The following is a 19847-nucleotide window of genomic DNA, read 5'->3' on the forward strand; positions in this document are numbered from 1 at the left end:
ACTTCACGTTTTTTTAATCCACGTAGACACGAAAAAACACGAGAAATAAAATCCCGGTTGAATCGTACAGAAATTCCCTTTTGAGTCGTGACCCTGAGCCGACCGCAGACGCACCGCGGGGCGGCCGCATGCAGTAACCTCTGATTCTATAACGCAGGAGCCAGAACGCAAACTTTCAGAACCCTCGGTGTGAGAACACCCCCCTGATTGGCAGGGAGTCCCCTCCACCCTCTGTAAGTGCACACTTTCTAGAACACACTCTCCCTCCGCTATCTTCCAATACCCACAGTGCAGCTGGGGACAATCTCAAAAAACCACAGAACCCCCCCGAGAGACGGGATTTATGAATTCTAGAGGTAAACAAAGGACGGTGTCGACGAAGACACTCGTCGAGAGCGTGCTCGTGTGGGTGTTGGAAGGTCGTGCCCTATCCCTACACCACTGCAAGTGTCCTCTGCTCAGACTAGACCCGTGATCACGGATCGCCGCTCCGAAGGTCATTTTGGCAGCCTGGGATAACCGGAAGTTTGAGACAAAAAAAAAAAAAAAGAAGTCCGTTGTTAGCGGGATTTGCACTCGCAACTGTTGTCGGATTAAAAGTTGTCCTCTTGTTCTGATGTACAAAGTGTGGTCGGTTTGAACGTGGCCCGTCGTCACGCGGGGAGAACTTGTAAACGGCAGATTGGCCGCCTCGGAGACACCGCGGAGAAGACCGTTAAAGCTGCCGTGCATCGCCCCCCCCCCTCCCCCTCTTCTTCCACACCCGAGTCGCAGCTCCGCCTCTCATGCTCCCTCGTGAGTCGACTGAATACTTTTGGGGCTACGAGACCGCGGACTGTCAACAATGCAATCCGCAACACGGTAAACGGGCCGCATCTTAAATGTCGTTCACAAGCTGGCGGCGGCGGCGGTCGTCGCATTAGCGCTCCTCGACGCGGCGGGCCGAAGCCCCGCGGTGAAGAAGGAACATTCTTTGAGCCCAACCCTCGAAATGTCCTGCTACCCCCCCCCCCCCTCCCCTCCTCCTGTCCCCACAGTGTGTCTTTGTGTGCATTTTCCTGTCGAGGTGTGTGTGCGTCCTCTGTTTCTGTGCCCCCCCTCACCCTTCACCATTAAGCGGCAGCAGGAACACACGTTTACCACCTCCGCTGCACCCGACCGTAGCGGCCGCGGGAACGGCCACGATTCATCCCTCTTAGGCCGGTCAGGGGGCCGCCGCCCGCAGGGCGCTCAGCCGCGAGGAGACCACTAACTCATACCCGGCTAACAACCTACTACATCAGAACTAGAGCACTAACTACAAACCACTGACAAGATGGACCACGTCTGCTAATTTACAATAACACCATCCAGACCGTAATCTGCTGTTATGCAACGAATGACTCTAATCCAACCCCGGCTGTCCAAATGACAACGTACTGCTGTGTGATCCAATCTATTGAAACACCTTTCTATGTCTGTCTATCTATCTATCTATCTATCTACTTATCTAACTATCTATCTATATCTAACTATCTATCTATCTATCGCTATCTACTTATCTATCTATCTATCATCTATATCTACTTATCTATCTATCATCTATCTATCTATCTATATCTACTTATCTATCTATCTATCTCTACTTATCTATCAATCTATCATCTATATCTACTTATCTATCTATCATCTATCTATCTATCTATATCTACTTATCTATCTATCTATCTATATCTACTTATCTATCTATCATCTATCTATCATCTATCTATCTATCTATATCTACTTATCTATCTATCATCTATCTATCTATCTATATCTACTTATCTATCTATCATCTATCTAACTATATCTACTTATCTATCTATCATCTATCTATCTTTCTATATCTACTTATCTATCTATCTATCTATCATCTATCTATCTATATCTACTTATCTAACTATCTATCTTACTGACAACCGTTCACATTTCCTGATCTAATGTACATTTCCACATGTTATCCTTCAGATCTCAGTGACTATAAAGTCCGTTATTGATCTTTTCCTGCTTCACTTCCTCCCTCTGGTTGTCTTCCCCCCCGACATAACTCCCTCCGTCCCCCACTTCTCTCCTTCCCTTGCGTCCTTTGTCCTCGTCTCTCCAGTATACCTCCAGCATGAGGGCGAAGTACCTGGCCACCAACCGACCGGACCAGAACCGACGCTCCGTGCCCAACGACCAACTGGACCCGGCCAGCCGGCCTCACCCCGCTGCGCGGCCGCAGTCCTCAGTCCACTAGAGTCCAGAACCTCCCCAGTCCAACCCAGTACTGCCTAAATCCAGTTTTCACAGCCAGTAAAGAGATCCAACTCACCATAGTGGGGAGTACCAACAGGACCCCGCTTCCTCAAGACCCACCGAATTTCACCGACACAGACCGGTCCACCGGCAACAGCACAGCGAGTCAGAACTCATCAACCCAGCGCCGCCGCACTGGACCGGACTCCTGAGGTCGCCTTCTGCTTCCTGAATGATCCAGGAGGCCCGAGCCCAACCCGGAAGATCACGATTCCCACTCCTCTCCTCTGAGTGGAGGAGAGGAGTGGATCGGCCCACATACCCACAATGCACAGCGACTAAAGCGCCTTGGCTCTGGGTTCGTCCAGTTTCTTCTTCTTCTTCTTCTTCTTCTTCTTTACAATTATCTCCCGCTCCACTGGGGGCCATACACTGCCCCCTGGTGGAGGCAGCGCTCAAGCCCCCAACACTTTTACATTCAAACCACACACACACACACACACACACACACACACACACAGACACACTGTACAGACCTGTAAATAGTAAGCGTGTGCTTTACTCTGATTCCACGAGAGGTAGAGTGTTGAGTCTTTACTGGTAACAGGCACGTGCCCAGATAGAGCCCTAGTGGTGCTCAAGCTCCTCCCCTTTTGCCCTGGATGAGTAAAGGGCCCTTTTTGCTGGAGCCACTTTTTTCATTCATCAGTATTTAAGAATAAAAGTTTCTCTCTCTGTCGTTAAGTCCCCCTAAATGTCTAAATGTGTTTTAATATCCGACGGGGCATTTATTTGAGTTATTGCGAGAAGTTCTCCCCCCCCCCCCCTCCTCCTCCTCCGCGCAGTGCTCCTCGCGCCACCAAACGGCTGCACCTCCTTCTCCTCTGACGCGCAGCACCAGACACACAGGTCCTGACGGTGTTTGTCCCCTGACGTTGTTTTGTGATAAATCAACCACAACATTAGCGCTGCTGAAAACATGACGTCACGACTGGTCAGACGTTTCCTAAAAAACAAAAACAAATAAAAACTCACGAAATCCGTGATTTCAAAGCCTTTCAGCTGTTTACTGACGTTAGTTATGTTTAGAGAAAAGAGAGAGATAATTCTTATTCCGTTCTATTTAACAGGGGCTATTCTAGGATTTGCGTGGCCAGACTGAAAAAAAAATCATGAGGCCTCTCTTGTTCAGAGGGCCGGGCCAAATGTGGAGGCGGGCCGTATCTGGCCCGCGGGCCTTAGTTTGAGGACCACTGCTCTTGGCTGTTGATGTCTATCAATATTGCTCATTTTGAAAATGACGTCAGAGGGCAATACGGATCTGTATCAGACCAGCGAGGAGGGCAATACGTGGCTGGCATGACGACCCATTAGCCAATCAGAACGCTTGTACTGTTGTTGCTATATAATAATTCATCTTTATTCATAAAGAAAATGTAAACTAGCGGTCTAATCCTGCCCAGAGGAAACGCAGGTCGAGGATGTATTGCATCATCAGTGTATTGCTGCTAATGCTTCAACTCTGTCAGAAATCTTTTTTTTGGCATTGGGTGCCCTTTTTTTTGGTTTGAGCACCTGCCCCCCAAAATGTCTGTGCACGTGCCTGACTGGTAATGTGGTGTGCTGCGTGTTTACCATGGACGTTTTTAGCTGTACCTCACACACACACACACACACACACACACACACACATATAAACAATAAGCCAGTGAATTAGAAAGCCATGTTTAGATAGAACGCGTACCACCACATCCTTACATCTTTAACTTAACATAGTCGTCTAAGGCTTGCGCCGTGAGCTCATGAAGTCCACATCTCTCTCTCTCTCTCTCGCTCTCTCTCTCTCTGTATTTGTTCGCGTGTCGATTTAATGCGCTTTGAACGTGAGCCAGGAATCCCGTTGTGGAATCTGAACTTTGGGAGTCGAAGCGAGAGACAAGAGGACTTAAGAAGGCTCAACCTGTGCCAAAAAACTCTTGGATCCCTGATTCTGTCCTCCTCTTCTTCTTCTTCTTCTTCTTCCTCTTCTTCTTCTGCTTCGGCTGCCTCCACGCGTTTAAGGAATCACGCGGAGCGGTTTCCCTCCGACTGGAAATGAAAAGGGAACAACACTTGAAAACAATGGACAGAGATGGAGTAAGACTCGTGTGTCGGGTGCTAAGCGGGTCCAGGTCCCGGGAGACGATCAGGACTGAGGAGGCAACGGGAACGTTTTATTTGTTTTTATTATTTCAATGTTTTTCGGGTTCATTCAGGGATGTGATTCGGGAATATAAAGAGCAGTAAAAAAAAATAATGAAACGCCTCCATCATTACCGGAGGAAGGGTTTGTCCCGAATTCCTGACAAGAAAACCACGTCCCTGATAAATAAAGTTACATGAAAGTGTTACGGAGAGAAGGAAAGTGGGAGTTTTTAAACATGTTTAAGCTGAATTAATGTGATGTGATACTGTGACCAAGTAGTATTCTGTTTCTTCTCCAATATGCTGTTTCTTTCTTCCTGTGCTTTTATTTTGTTACCTGGTGACCTTCAATTGACCTTTAGCCACCGTTCATTTTTTTCTCCTTCTTTTTAATCATTTTTTTTTACCCACAAGCACAAATTCTCTTCACGGTGACTTTGCGAACTGGAGAAGTAAAACTCGGCCAGTGATTTTTCCTTCGCTCTCTGTACAGTGTATCAAATAACTGTTTCCGTGAACCCGTGTGTGTGTGTGTGTGTGTGTATGACGTCGCTGCGTCGTGATTGGCTGCTGCTCTATCGCAGTGTTACTGTGTCTAAGTGCAGTGATCAGTGAGTGTGACCGGCAGCATCAAGCGAGCCCCCCCCCCCCCCCCCCGAGTCATCTCTACACAGACGCATGCCCTCATACACACACATTGGAACACACACACATGCTGTACAGACAACACACACGCGCCAGTTTCCTATAAAACTGCACCCCTCCCTTTTCTTGTCCCGTTTACATTCACATCTATCGCCGTAGTAACTGCACGCGCCGCCCCCTCGCCCCCCACAGCTGACAACCATTTGCATTATGGGTAATCCGTCGGCCATGTAGTAACCACATTTCACAGACTAGCAATTAGCCGAGTGAGCCGAGCGCTCAATGTTCAACCACCATTCCTGTACAGCATTTTAATAATCCGTTATTAATCGATGACCACTTCTCGTATCAGCGAGACAATCTTACATGTGTGATTCCACGAGAGAGAAGACGTCCATGTTATGGTAACAATGCTACCGATGGTCTCGGACTTTACAGTGTTTCCTGTTTCTTTTTATTGCACCATAAATGCAAACAATGTGAAGATCTGTGGGACGAGTCACTGATTAATGGCCTTTCATAACGTTTTTAAAACTTACAACACTCTTCATATCACTTTTTTTCTTCTCTGTCTTGTATAAAACAACAACTTTAAAGATAAAACGATAGCTAGCTGTTTTGTAGGAGAACAACGGCCAGAGCAGCGTTTTTCCTCTCTTATTAATGGTGAATGACTCTCTGTCTTGCGATGTTTTAATAAAACTATTCCAGTGCGCTCTGCACAGCTGACTGAAAGTTGTATTTGAACCCCTGGGTCTCGATGGGGGAGAAAGAAACAAGGACAAGATGTTGGAGAGATGTCTGTGTGTACATGTGTGTACATGTGTGTACATGTGCGCTATTTACAGGTCTTCAAGTACACCTCTGTCCAGATGTGACGGACACACATTGTTTTCTATGGCTGTTTTTATTTTCCCATGGTTCAACTAAGATATTAATGATGTACACGTCAAAACTGTGGTAATGATATCATTCAGCCTGGAATAAATGTTTTAAAAAAAGAAAGAAATTAAAGCAACTTTAACGTAACGATCGAGGCTGGGGCTGTTTCTTGATGCGAGTAAACATATATATATATTTAATATATATGTATATTATATATATATAATTTATGTATATTATATATATAATATTCTTACAGGAGCTCAAAGCAAATACACAGTGACAAATATGTTCACCTGATAGATTATTTAATGAAATGAAAGCAGACTGAAATGACTTGAAAACACACTTTCATACCGTATTGATTCAGCTTTCATAATTTTATTTTTGATGATTCATTTCCGTGTGCTTCACGTTGCTCCTGTATTTCATTTATAAGCATTAAAGCCAACGGAAAGTAAACAACGGGTTATTAAATGGAAATGTGTATTGGGACATTGGCTCTACAGGTCGGATGATGCACTTTCCACCTGTTAATAACAAATTTATTTTCATATTATCATAAGATATACAATACATAAACCAAGATGTCTCACCGAAGACAACGCACTCGTTATCGATGGGTTGTAAGTCTGGCGAGTTACAACAATAAACACAACTATGTACCGCGCGCTGCAGTAACACATGCGGCCAGCAGGGGTCACTCAAGAGCAGGTTACACCTTTTAGGGTGACCTCGCAGAAACGCTACTGTTTGTCTTAACTCCCCGTGGTGCGCGCGCACACACACAAACGTTTGTTTTGGTTCAGCCTTTATCTCTCCAGGGCCTTGTGCCTGGCCGATCAGATAGGAGGACGGCTGTTGTTGTGAGGAGGGGGGGGGTCTCCAGACAGGAACCCGTCGACTCATAAACAAGGTCGGAGGTCAAAGGCGGAGGAGGCGGTGTCCATTACAGCCCCATTTTCAAATTCCTGACTCTCAATCACACAGACAGTTTTTGTGAACGTTTTTTTAAAATTTATTTTTGATCACAGGCCTTCATGGAGTCCAGATACTGGAGCGAGCGCGTCAGAAGCACCGCTTCATCGAAACGAGGGACAGAGTTCCACTTCACGACCGTCGCTCAGGGATAGAAGACGACCCAACATGAGTCACTCGAACACGACGACGGCTTTTTAAAAAGAAGCACGTGTAACATGAGGATGAGCTCAGAGCAAAACAAAAGAGGAGAGTTCATTTTGAGTAAGACTCTTATTTAAGAGTTAGATGAAACGATTTGACACCGCGCTCACGGGTGGAGGAAACGATTATAAACATCTATCCTTGTTGCACAGAGCAAAAGGAAGAAGTGCTCCGCATGGCGCCGTCAGAGACATAATACTGAGCGCCGACGAGACAATAAACTTCACGTGAAATAATTGCTGATTTTCTCCTTCGTGTCTTCGCCGTAACGCGGCGCCGCGCGCGGTGACCGCTCACACACGATCAGGAGACTCTCCTCAGTCATGACGTCATTCATGACATCATTCATGACGTCATTCATGATGTCATTCATGACGTCGTCTCTCAAGATCTGCAGCTTAAAGATATCTGGAGGGAAAACAAGAAACGGACGACCTCCAGGTTCAACTTTGACCTCCACCACTCGGAGGAGACTGTCATGTGTGCACACTTGCAAAGTGTCCTCCTCCTCTTCTTCTCTTCTTTTTCCTCTTCCTCCTCCTCCAACTCCTCCTCTTCTTCCTCCTCCTTCTCTTCTTCCTTTTCCTCCTACTCCAACTCCTCCTCTTCCTCCTCCTTCTTTTTCTTCCTCCTCCTCCTTCCTATTCCTCCTCCCTCCTCCTCTTCTTCTTCTTCCTCCTCCTTCTCTTCTTCCTTTTCCTCCTACTCCAACTCCTCCTCTTCCTCCTCCTTCTTTTTCTTCCTCCTCCTTCCTATTCCTCCTCCCTCCTCCACTTCTTCCTCTTCTTCTTCTTCCTCCTTCTCTTCTTCCTTTTCCTCCTACTCCAACTCCTCCTCCTCTTCCTCCTCCTTCTTTTTCTTCCTCCTCCTTCCTATTCCTCTTCCTCCTTCTTCTCTTCTTCCTTTTCCTCCTACTCTAACTCCTCCTCTTCCTCCTCCTCCTCCTCCTCCTCCTCCTCCTCCTCCAGTGTTTGGCCTTTTTGACACCCATCGACACTTCACAGGGGGGTGGGGGGGGGGGTAGTTCAGGTGTCAAAGCGACACGCATAAAAAGAGTCAGTCTTCCACCCTGAAACATGGCGGCGGGCTCTCGAGGGCAGCGGCGAGACGCCTTCTCTTCCCACCCTGGACGTCTGCGGGGACTTCCTCCTCCTCCGTCGGGGGAGCGCCGAGTGAAGCCGGGCGCTCGGGGCCCTCGCCCTGCTCCGCTCCTCCGCCCTGTGGGCCCCTGGTTACGGCGGCCGGGGGCAGCGAGCGGCGTCTGGGTGCAGCAGACAATGGAGCGACCTGAGCCTGAGACACAGAGGGAAACGGGGGTCACAATGGCGGGAAGCCGCCGACTGGGCATTGCAGAATGAGAGCGCGGACACAATCAGCCGCGTGCACACAATCGGCACACACACAATGCACAAAGCCAGGAAGCTTGTAGTAAAAACACACACACACACACACACACGTGAGAAGGGCTTACATAATGGAGCATTGTGGGACACATGTTTTAAAACTGAAGCGCTTCCTGAAACAGTGACACAGCTGCGGGGCCGCGTTGGGAACACGACTTTAAAAAGACAAGAAACTCAATCTGGTATCGATTGTTTTGGAAATCTGTTTGAATTGAACGCGTCCGCCAGCAGGTCAACGGGCCTCATCTCATTAACCCCGCCCCCCCCCCCCCCCTAATCACAGTGACATCACAGCCTAGTGACAAAGACACAACGACGAGAAGCCATAATCGATACGCGGCGATGGGATTGCTGACGAGGCAAAAGGAGGGGAAGGAAGACGGGAAGCGGGAACAGAAGATGAAACGTCAGGAAGGCCAAAGAAACGAGAAACGAGTCTTTCGTTTTTCTGTCCTTTGAATTGCCGTCTTTGTGGTTCCCGACCGGAGACGTTCAGACAGAAGGTCGTCTTTTGTGTTCCGCTGAGCGTCACGCGCTACAGTCACAGAGGAGGGGGGGGGGGGGGGGGGGGGCAGAGAAACTAAAACTTTACAAGAATATGTAAGTTCTAAATCTGCGAGAAAAAACTAATGTTTACAAGATCAAAATGTGAATATTCGAAAGTTCTTGTTCTTCCTGTTCTTCTTCCTTCTTATTCCTTCTCATTCCTCTTCTTCTTCCTACTCCTCCTCTTCCTTCTTCTTCCTCCTCCTGTTCATCATCTTCTTCCTCCTCCTCCTCTTCATTCCTCTTCCTTCTTCTTCCTCTTATTCCTGTTTCTCCTCCTCCTCCTCCTCCTCCTCCTCCGACCTCACAACCCAGACTGGGGTTTACTCGTTTTTTCTTCTTCTCGTAGACTTGCGAATGTAATCCTCCGGCTCAATTTCTACATTTCTACATTTCAACATACGTTTATTTAAAATAGTCAAAGCGGAGACACTTTGAGTGGAGAACAACGAGAGAACAACGAGAGGACAACGAGAGAACAACAACGAGAGGACAACGAGAGAACAACAACGAGAGGACAACGAGAGAACAACAACGAGAGGACACCGAGAGAACAACGAGAGAACAACAAAGGGAGAACAACGAGAGAACAACAACGAGAGGACAACGAGAGGACAACGAGAGGACAACGAGAGAACAACGAGAGAACAACGAGAGAACAACGAGAGGACAACGAGAGGACAACGAGAGGACAACGAGAGGACAACGAGAGAACAACGAGAGGACAACGAGAGGACAACGAGAGGACAACGAGAGGACAACGAGAGGACAACGAGAGAACAACGAGAGGACAACGAGAGAACAACGAGAGGACAACGAGAGGACAACGAGAGAATAACGAGAGGACAACGAGAGGACAACGAGAGAACAACAATGAGAGGACAAGGAGAGGACAACGAGAGGACAACGAGAGAACAACAACGAGAGGACAAGGAGAGGACAACGAGAGAACAACGAGAGAACAACAACGAGAGGACAACGATCGGGTCGTGTACCTGGTGGGATCCTGTTGGATGGAGAAGGGCCCCTTCAGGGTGACGGTGTTTCTGCTGCTCTCCACTGAGCCGTAGCTGAGGGTCACCTGGGTCACACACACACACACACACACACACACACACACACACACACACACACACACACACACACACACACACACACACACACACACACACACACACACACACACACACACACACACACACACACACACACACACACACACACACACACACACACACACACACACACACACACACAATGGTCTGTGTGTGTGTGTGTGTGTGTGTGTACCTGGTTGTGTATGTCTGACACCAGTCCCAGGTTCTCCAGGTGGGAGTGGAACAGCGGCGAGCGGATGAGGCTCACGCCCAGCAGCGCCTCCGCGATGTAGCCGACGGTGCAGTCGTCCGGGAGGCGGATGAGCTCGGCCGTCGCCATGAAGGCGCCATCGCTGGACACGAAGAAGAGGAGGAAGAGGAGAAGAAGAAGAAGAGAGCGTAAGATAAGGGAGGCGTCACGATGGAGCTGGACACCGTGACTCGGAGCTCACCTCGCCCAGGGCTTCATCCTGAGAGCGAGACCACGACTCACACAGAAGCACACACGCCCGCACATTACACTACACACACCATTACACACACTACACATTACACACACACGACACATACACATTACACACATACACTACACAATACACACACACGACACATTACACACACACTACACATTACACAATACACACACGACACATTACACATTACACACACTACACAATACACACACGACACATTACACACACACACTACACACACGACACATTACACACACAACACACACACACACGACACATTACACACTACACAATACACATTACACACACACAACACATTACACACACACACTATATACACACAATACACACACATTACACACACACATACAATACACACTACATTACACACACATTACACACATTACACACACACATTACACACAAACTACACAATACACACACATTACACACATTACACACACATTACACTGCACATACACACATTACACACACACACATTACACAGACATTACACACACACATTACACACATTACACATATACACAATACACACATTACACACTACACAATACACATTACACACACTACACAATACACACTACACATTACACACTACACACACGACACATTACACACTACACAATACACATTACACACACTACACATTACACACACATTACACACACATTACACAATACACACACGACACATTACACACACTACACAATACACACACATTACACACACACGACACATTACACACACTACACAATACACACACACATTACACACTACAAGACACACACACGACACACTACACAATACACAATACACACACGACACATTACACACAATACACACACTACACAAACGACACATTACACACAACACATTACACACACTACACAATACACACACTACACATTACACACTACACGATACACACACTACACATTACACACACACACACTACACATTACACACACACATTACACACACACGACACATTACACACACTACACATTACACACACTACACACTATACATTACACACACTACACACACTCTAAACATTACACACACTATACTTTCCACACACACTATACTTTCCACACACTCACACACACTCTACACATTACACACACTATACTTTCCACACACACTCTCCACATGGCCGTCTCCATGGTAACCCGCGTACCGTGTGCGTGGCGCCGAGCCGCTGCGTGGCCTCGATGGGGCGCTCCAGGCTGGGCCGGCCGATGTAGACGTCGTGTGTGTGCGCGTGCTGAGACAGCAGCCGCAGCAGCGAGCCCACGTTCACGTAGTTGTCGTCGTCCACGTGGCAGAACCACCTGCGGCGGCGGAGGATCGTTAGTGAAGAGAAAAGCCCTTTGTGCTTCTGTCAAGTGTTACCGTGTGTGTGTGTGTGTGAGTGTGAGTCTTACTTCCTGCCTGACTTCATAAAGGTGTCGTACTCCTGAGCCATTTTGCAGGAGAGGGCCTGGCGGCTGTGCGCCGCGGAGCAGTTGGTGTTGATCAGGTGAGCTCCTGACGACCAACGACAAACAATCCATCAATAACCGCCCGGCGACACGGCAGCGGGCGAGGAGGATGCGCGAGGACGCGACTTTGACTTCATATTTGATCGAGAAGCGAGGAAGCTGTTTGAAAATGTGATCCCGTTAAGGCAACGTGGATTAATCTGCCCATTAAATGTCATAACGTTTGGGAACTAGATGTCAACGGTGTTTCTCAAAGTCCTCAAACGTCTGGTTTCCATTTACGACTCAAAAGATATTCAGTTAACTGTCATCGTTGAACATATTCACATTCAAGAAGCTGGAATCTAGAGTTTAAAACGATTTATGGACTCTGAGTCATTATTTAAGAACAAAAAGAGGTAATAACTCATCTATGAGCGTCAATTCAATATCTTTGAGTTGTGGAAAAGACAAAAAAACTTTGATATACATTTTATAGAAGAAACTAAATCGATTATTGAGAAAATAAACCGACAATGAAAATAACCCTCGGCCATGGGAGGAGTTGGTCCGTGGGTGGGGTGGGTGTTTCATTATTCATTATTATTATAATTTGTTATTTAGTCTTGCCCTTGTTATTTTTATTTATTTATTTTTCCTGTTTTCCTCTTTAAAATTGTAATCTGATTGAAACATATACACAAAAAAAGAAAATACTTGTTATTTGATCACTGTATATCATATTGTGCATTATCAATAAAGTACATATATTTTAAAAAATGTAAAAATAAAATAACAATAACAGAAAAATAACCTTCAGATGCATCCAGAGAATGTTGCCAATTTATTTAATTTCTATAACGCCTCAAACAGAGAAATCGATGAACCAAACAGTTGCTGATGAATGACACGGTTATTAACCGTTGCCTCGCACTAATACACACGATGTGTCCGACAGTGAGAGGAAAAACCTCATCGCAAGTAAAAGCGTTCCACGAGTGAGGAAGAGGTCGGAGGAAGAGGCCGGCTGATGAGACCTGCGGCGACTTCCTGCCCTTCGTGGAAACAGTTATCGCCGAGTCAGCCGCCTGGTTCCTGCTCACGGGCTGCAGATAACACTGCTGCGACTCAGCGAAACGTGTGTGTGTGTGTGTGTGTGTGTGTGCTGCTCACCCATCCTCTTCCTCAGCTTCTCGTCCTCTCCGTCAGTGAACACGAACGTCTGTGGGGAGAAAAACAACAACAAAGAAACCCAGTTCGTGTTATTCCAGTTGGCTTTTAGTGACCGGCGGGGGAACAAAAACACTTTCACTGCTCCACTGTGGACGACCGCCTACGACCTCAGGTGGGCCTCCACCTGTTTCCTCGGACACACACACACACACACACACACACACAGCAGCAGGCAATGCTGATGTTGGATGGAGGCCAAGACAAAAAAGGTAAGCCTCGTGTCCATCAGCAGCAGAGCAGCTGGTCTCAACTCTGTCGCTCCGTGTGTGTGTGTGTGTGTGTGTGTGTGTGTTTACGCGATGATGGAGGGGGTCGGGGGGGTCACCGCGCACTCAGGAAGCCGTGCAGACCCCTCAAGGTTCCACAGGAAGTGCACACAGCCTGGGTGCAGAGCGGGGTCGGTAGATATTGTAAATATCGTCTCGGGCTCCGTTTCCCGGGGCAACAGACCGGAGATGAAACGACGACAACGAGGTTTAGAGTTACGAATCCCGGCGTTCCCGTCACGTTGGTCACGTCCCTTTTGGGTGGAGGCGGGAGGACCTGTAGTTCTTTTTGTACGCAGCGGGATAACGACCCCGAACATATCGATGTGTTCGGAGAGGTGAGATTAAAGTCGTACCAGAAAAACAATTTGAGATTATTCAAAAAAATCATCATGTGTGTTCATTTATTGAGGAACACTGAGGACGGCTGCTGTATATTTATTATATATATATATATTTTTATTATTATTATATATATATATATTGTATATATATATATTTAACACTTTAACCTGCTGGAAATTCACTTTGGTCACTGCCTTGTGTATATATTTGTTTCCTCTGTATATTTAGTATTAGTATTTAGTAATGTTATTACGGTATGTTTTATTTTTTATCTTTTATTTATATTAATGCTCTAATGTGCACCCGCTGCTGTGATCCTGAAATGTCCCCACTGTGGGACTAATAAAGGATTATCTTATCTTATCTTTATATAATTATAATAATAAGTCGTATACACAGACTCTGTTATTGCAATGTAGTTAATTGATTTAACAGTATTGCATCAGCATTTTTTCACCCACTTTTAATACATTTGAACCGACTTTTACTTCAACTTACGTACATTTGTGCACATGTTTACTTGAATAAACTGTTTTTAAAGTAACCGTTCTCACATTCATGTATTTGCAGCTCAGTTTAAAACACGCTCTAATGGCCTCTGAACACAACGTGCAGCTGCTGTTTGCTTAAGAAGTGTTGGACCAATTAAAAACGTTGACGTGATGATGGAGCCGTGTGATTGGTCCTCTGGGGGTCACTGCGAGCGCAGCTTCGTGGCCATCTGAGATATCTCAGTCTGGCCGTCCTCTGGAGCTCAAATATTCAGTTTGTCTAATTTTTTTTTTTTAAGTAGCCAAGACAATAAAATATATGCAGTAATTTAAACATCGTTAAAATAATTAACGGATCACTACCTCGGGGGCTGCTTCAGTGAAGACATTTATATTCGTGCTTTAAAGCCTTCAGGCATGAATTAACTGAAAGGGACCAAACAAAAACAGGGATCTGCAGCCGCCACGCAGAACACATTCAATAACACACATTTGGTCTAAAGTTTCAAAGAGAGAGAGAGGTGTGTGTGTCCAGCCAGCTGTGAGTTTTTGTCCAACTTTTTTTCCCCTCCTCTGCTCTGAGCTTCTTAAGCCTCCAGAGAGCAGTGCTTGTGAGTCTGTGTGTCACAGGAGGAGGAGGAGGGGAGGAGGAGGAGGGGGGGGGGAGGCCAGCAGGACTTGGAGAGGAAACGGCGACAACACAACAACAAACCACAGAGGCAGGAGAAAGTGGTGTCGGTGTGTGTGTGTGTGTGTGCGTGTGTGCATATGTGTTTACTCTTGTGATCAGACACATTTGTCACTTCCCATGAACAAGCCTGTGAGTTCCCAGGGCATGTGTGTATGTGAAGGTAAGACTGTGACAGTGTGTGTGTGTGAAGGATGTGTGTGTGTGTGTGTGTGGGTATTTCCATTACTCAGCAGTCTCAGAGTGTAGAGGTGTGTCCGGAAAACAGGTAGAATTACACACACACCTGACCGTGAGAGCAAAGGCTGGAATGCCACACACACACACACACACACACACACCAGCTGAGCCCCCCATGCATCATCTCTATTGACATGTCAACAGCCTGGAGGAGACCGACACTGAGGTCTGGGTGGATTCCAGAGCGACGGCCTCGCGCTCCACATCCGCGTCCGATCAGGCACCTGGAGGCCGCCGCCGAGATGCTTTCTGAACGTGGTCGCAGTGACGGGAGGAGGACTCAGAAGTCCTCTGGGTGGAGCTCCCGACTCCGAGAGGTGTGGTGGTCTCACTTCTGGATGATGGGAAAGTGAACATCTTGGGGTTTGAGATGTTTTTGGACTCAAATAATAATTTAAAAAAGACATCTGAAGACAGCGGCTTGGATTTATCCGGGCATAATCCTATAATATCAAACAAGTATTATGTAGATTAATCCAGAGTAAGTCATTAGTTGGAGCCCGAGAATAAAAAATGAATAAAAGATGGTGCAATAAAAAAATACTAAATTACACATAACAGTTTAGGATTAAAAAAAAAAAGGTATTTCTGTCAGTGTTATCCTCATCCTCATCATCATCACAGGGTGAGTTATGAAGGTGAGGCTTTTAAATGTTGAAGCGTGTCCAATGGAGCAAAATCTAAACTCCTTTATCTGCGACTGGGTAGTTTATATGCAATTATTATTATTATTATGATTATTATTATATTATTATTATTGAATTGTTTACACGCAATAAAATGAGTGACTACAGCTGCATAATTGGCTGCTAGTGGTGTATAAATGACCTCATTTCACACTTAACTGTCGCAGAATAGATAAGAGGAACCTTTATTGATCCCAAGAGGGGACAATTAGGTGTTACAGCAGCATAAAACGGATACAAGAACACACAGAGACGTAAAAAGAAAACAAGAATAAATAAACTAACTATTATACAACTAGTATAAAGGTAACTACACAAGAATGATTTGATACAAGAGCGCTCAATGACAAAGTCAATTAAAGTGACATTGTAGGATTTTGTAGTCGAGAACATGTGAACACAGAAGTATAAATAGGAAGAAAAAAGCCCCTCAACAATGTGTTTGTATTTGCAGCCCTGAAGCTGCAGTCACTTTAAAATAATGGAGAGAGAGACGGAGTTACGTTTCAAAGCCACGGCATCTCGGTTCTTATGATGTGAGGCTCTGCACGTCGACGGCGGTCTGAACTACAACCGAGCTGTTGTGTTGTTGTCTGCTTCTCTTTGAGACTGCGTAATGGGACCCAGGGTCCCTCACATGAGTCCCACAGTCTGTCCTCTTTATGGCAGCCCCCCCCCCCCTTGTTTAAAGTCAACACGTGAGCGGCAGTGTGGCCCTCAGATCTCCCCCGTCATGCATCACAAAGGCCTCCATCCCTGATTTACAGGTCACCAGCAGGATGGATCAAAGAGCTGTGGATCCTGTCACCTTTTAGGGGGGTGGGACACATTCTTCTTTTATTTTATTTTATACATTATACAACTTCCCTTGGCACAGGGACTGCTCATATATGATCACACTTATGCACAAGGTCAGATCATGTGCATTCGGGCTCTGATCCTGATTAACCAGCACCGGAAGACAAACGAGTCTCTTCACCAGCTGACCACAAGGCCTCAAGTTTATGAGTAGATTCAAAGCACTTAACTGTTTTCCTTCTATTGCGTCATTAGGACTGGCACACAATCCCATAATATAAAAAAAAGGTAAAAAATAATTTAATTTTTTTAATGGTTTTAGACCCACATTAACACAGCATGTAGCAGTTTACTTCTCTTCAAGTTTCTAACTGCTGCAACATGTTTTAGTTTATTTATTATGACGTCAAAGTCCCATTTCGATTAATGTAGCTGCATAAAATATGTTTTTTTTCTTCAAATGAAATTCAAATGACTGTTTCTAAACTCACCTGTTGCATGTTTCTGGAGATCCAGGTGTCCAGCAGGAGATCCAGCCTCTGCCGGTGATACTTCCCGGTGCTTTTCACCGCGATGAACAGGTCCTCCGGGGAGAGGCGCTCCACCGGCCCGGCGGGAGCGCTGCTCCTCCGCGGGCCGCTCATCGCGCGCCTCTCCCGGGTGAGTTTCCTGAAGTACGCCGAGAACGCTTTCCCGCTCGCTGGAGGCTCCGCCGGCGGCTCTCCGCCGCTCGGGTGCCCGACGGTGACGACCAGCGTCCCGGTCACGAGCAGACAGGTGACCGCGGCGGCGGCGGCGGCGGCGGAGCTGAAGGTGCCGCTTGACCCACCGGAGGGTCTCCACATCGTGACGCCGCGGAGGCTTTTTTACAGGATAGAACAAATATAAAAATAAAAAAAGTATAAGAATAGTTTTTTAATGTTGTTTACAACATGTCTGAGCAGACTCAGCGACCCCGTGAAGCCCCTTCGGTGGGAGACCTCCTGCTGTGAGACTCGCCGCTTCGGTTTCTACAGAGAAGTTATAAACTCCGCCAGGGGGCGGGGCTTGCTCGAGTTGAACCAATGACCGGGTTGAGCGCTCTTTGTGGGCGTGGCTAAGAGGCAAAGAGGCGGTGAGGTCTCTGGCTGAACATCCACATGGCGGAGCAGCGAACTTTATGTACTTTTAACAGCTTTTTACAAGAAAGACAGGGACGGAACACATTAAGGACGTGTTAAGAATATAAAAATACATACATAGTACCCCATGTCCCTCACTCTGCATTAAGGCCCCGAAGCACCATACCTTGTATCCTTCTATGGCAGTAAGGCCCTGACCAGAGAGAGCAGCACATACTCATGCTCACCCACATGCTTTGGAACATACTGACATTGCCGCATAAGAAGCACAGACAGGTACAAACACTTCTTGATGAGATGACACATCCACACAGGGAGGATAATTAGGCACGCTGGGGAGTACTAGGCACGAGCTATGCACAGCCCCCCCATCCACACAGGGAGGACCACTAGGAACTCTGTGCAACCCTTGGCTCTGACCTCACCTTGACCGCTCAGTCGTAGAATTGAGATTTAATAAGAGCCGTACCTGTCACCGTCAAAGAACTTGTTTATGTCAGCAACAGATAGTTTCAATGCCTTTTTGGTTTCTATTATATTAAAGAAACCAGCACCTCCTTAGTAGAAACTGCACAGCTCCTGCTTTAGATAGAGAACAACACACACACACACTGATTATGACGATGGCGAGAAGATCGTGAGCCCAGAGGGTGGTGCACCCTGAGCTCCAACGATGAGACGGACAAAGTTTAAACCGAGTGACGTCTCCATCTATATTATCCAATCACGCTGGCTCTTAAAGATTATAAAGAGTCACGTTCTCCTTGAGAACGGGAGTCTGTTATCGAACGATGCTTTTAGCTGACTTCATCCTGGCCCGTGCTGCACGTTAAATGTTTTGTGTCTTCGGACTTTTTGTTCTACCACACTTGATTAAATCCACTTTTGTTTTGAATTTTACTTTGCCGTCCTGGTCATCTTTTCCCAACCTTCGACAGACGACGTGTAAAACATTATAACGCGTAAAACGTTATAACGTGTAAAACTTTAAGACGTGTAAAACATAGAGACAGTTTTAGATGTATTGTCACAAGAGGGTGAATTCAAATGTTATTTCAAAAAAAGAAGATGAGTCGTGATTTATGAAGCGGTCGCAGCTTTGTATGGAAACCCATTTCCACCACAATTTTTTTTTTAAATTATGAGATAGAAAGTCATTATTATGAGATACATTACTATCAGATAATCTACGTATGCGCATATCTTATCTCATTATTCTCTATCTCATAATTATGACTGTCTGTCTCATAATTTCGATTTTCTATCCCTTAATTTTTTTTTTAAAGTGGCGGAAATGTGTTCCCATAGCTTTGACCTTGGACCCCCACAAAGTAGCTGCACTTTCTAGAAGTCTGTTGAGTAAATTCCCTCACTTTCTCTTTCAATGCGTGCGATAATATTTCTCTTTACGGCCTGATTCGGTGTTTTCTCAAAGGCGACACGGGGCGACGTTTTCCTCTCCGCTTAAAATGAAAGCAACGCGATTCCTCAACTGAAAGCAATGTGCCGTGAGCCGCTGTGCTCCATTCTCCACGTGGACAGATGTTGAAGACGACCGTGACATCGGGGCGTGTGTAGTGCTGCCAACTACACACACACACACACACACACACACACACACACACACACACACACACACACACACACACACACACACACACACACACTCAGACAGAAGACGGACGTGCCAAGCGGCCATGCTGCCAGAACCACCAACCATCTGAGGAATGTTTCCCCTCTCACGGGGTGCAGTGTGTCTGTGCTGCGTAATCTGCGCTCTTCCCTGAAATAAAGTCGGTGTCGTATTACATGTTCAGAAACTCT

General features: G+C 46.4%; 2 protein-coding genes across 3 annotated transcripts in view; one reads left to right on the forward strand and one right to left on the reverse strand.

Annotated features, from left to right (window-relative positions):
• Positions 1–6117, forward strand: part of ttyh3b (tweety family member 3b) — a 28355-nt gene extending 22238 nt beyond the window's left edge. Inside the window, exons 14-15 of one of the 2 annotated variants that reach the window (XM_056410097.1) lie at positions 158–233; positions 2126–6117. In XM_056410097.1, coding sequence (XP_056266072.1) covers positions 158–233; positions 2126–2260 — 211 coding nt within the window. In that variant the 3' untranslated portion in view covers positions 2261–6117. Of the gene's footprint in view, positions 1–157; positions 234–1037; positions 1507–2125 lie in introns of those variants that run through there. The other variant, XM_056410098.1, reaches the window with a different exon arrangement.
• A 144-nt stretch (positions 6118–6261) lies between these two features.
• On the reverse strand, positions 6262–17873 carry LOC130190598 (beta-1,3-N-acetylglucosaminyltransferase lunatic fringe-like). The gene is made up of 8 exons (XM_056410100.1): positions 17394–17873; positions 13329–13377; positions 12120–12222; positions 11838–12026; positions 10651–10719; positions 10392–10551; positions 10097–10182; positions 6262–8445 (listed from the first exon to the last, which is right to left on the reverse strand). The coding sequence occupies exons 1-8, from the start codon at positions 17745–17747 to the stop codon at positions 8385–8387; spliced, it is 1071 nt and encodes a 356-aa protein (XP_056266075.1). The 5' UTR covers positions 17748–17873; the 3' UTR covers positions 6262–8384.
• Between the last annotated feature and the right edge of the window lie 1974 nt (positions 17874–19847).

Source organism: Pseudoliparis swirei, chromosome 24 (assembly GCF_029220125.1).
Source record: "Pseudoliparis swirei isolate HS2019 ecotype Mariana Trench chromosome 24, NWPU_hadal_v1, whole genome shotgun sequence".
NCBI classification, from domain to species: Eukaryota; Metazoa; Chordata; class Actinopteri; order Perciformes; family Liparidae; genus Pseudoliparis; species Pseudoliparis swirei.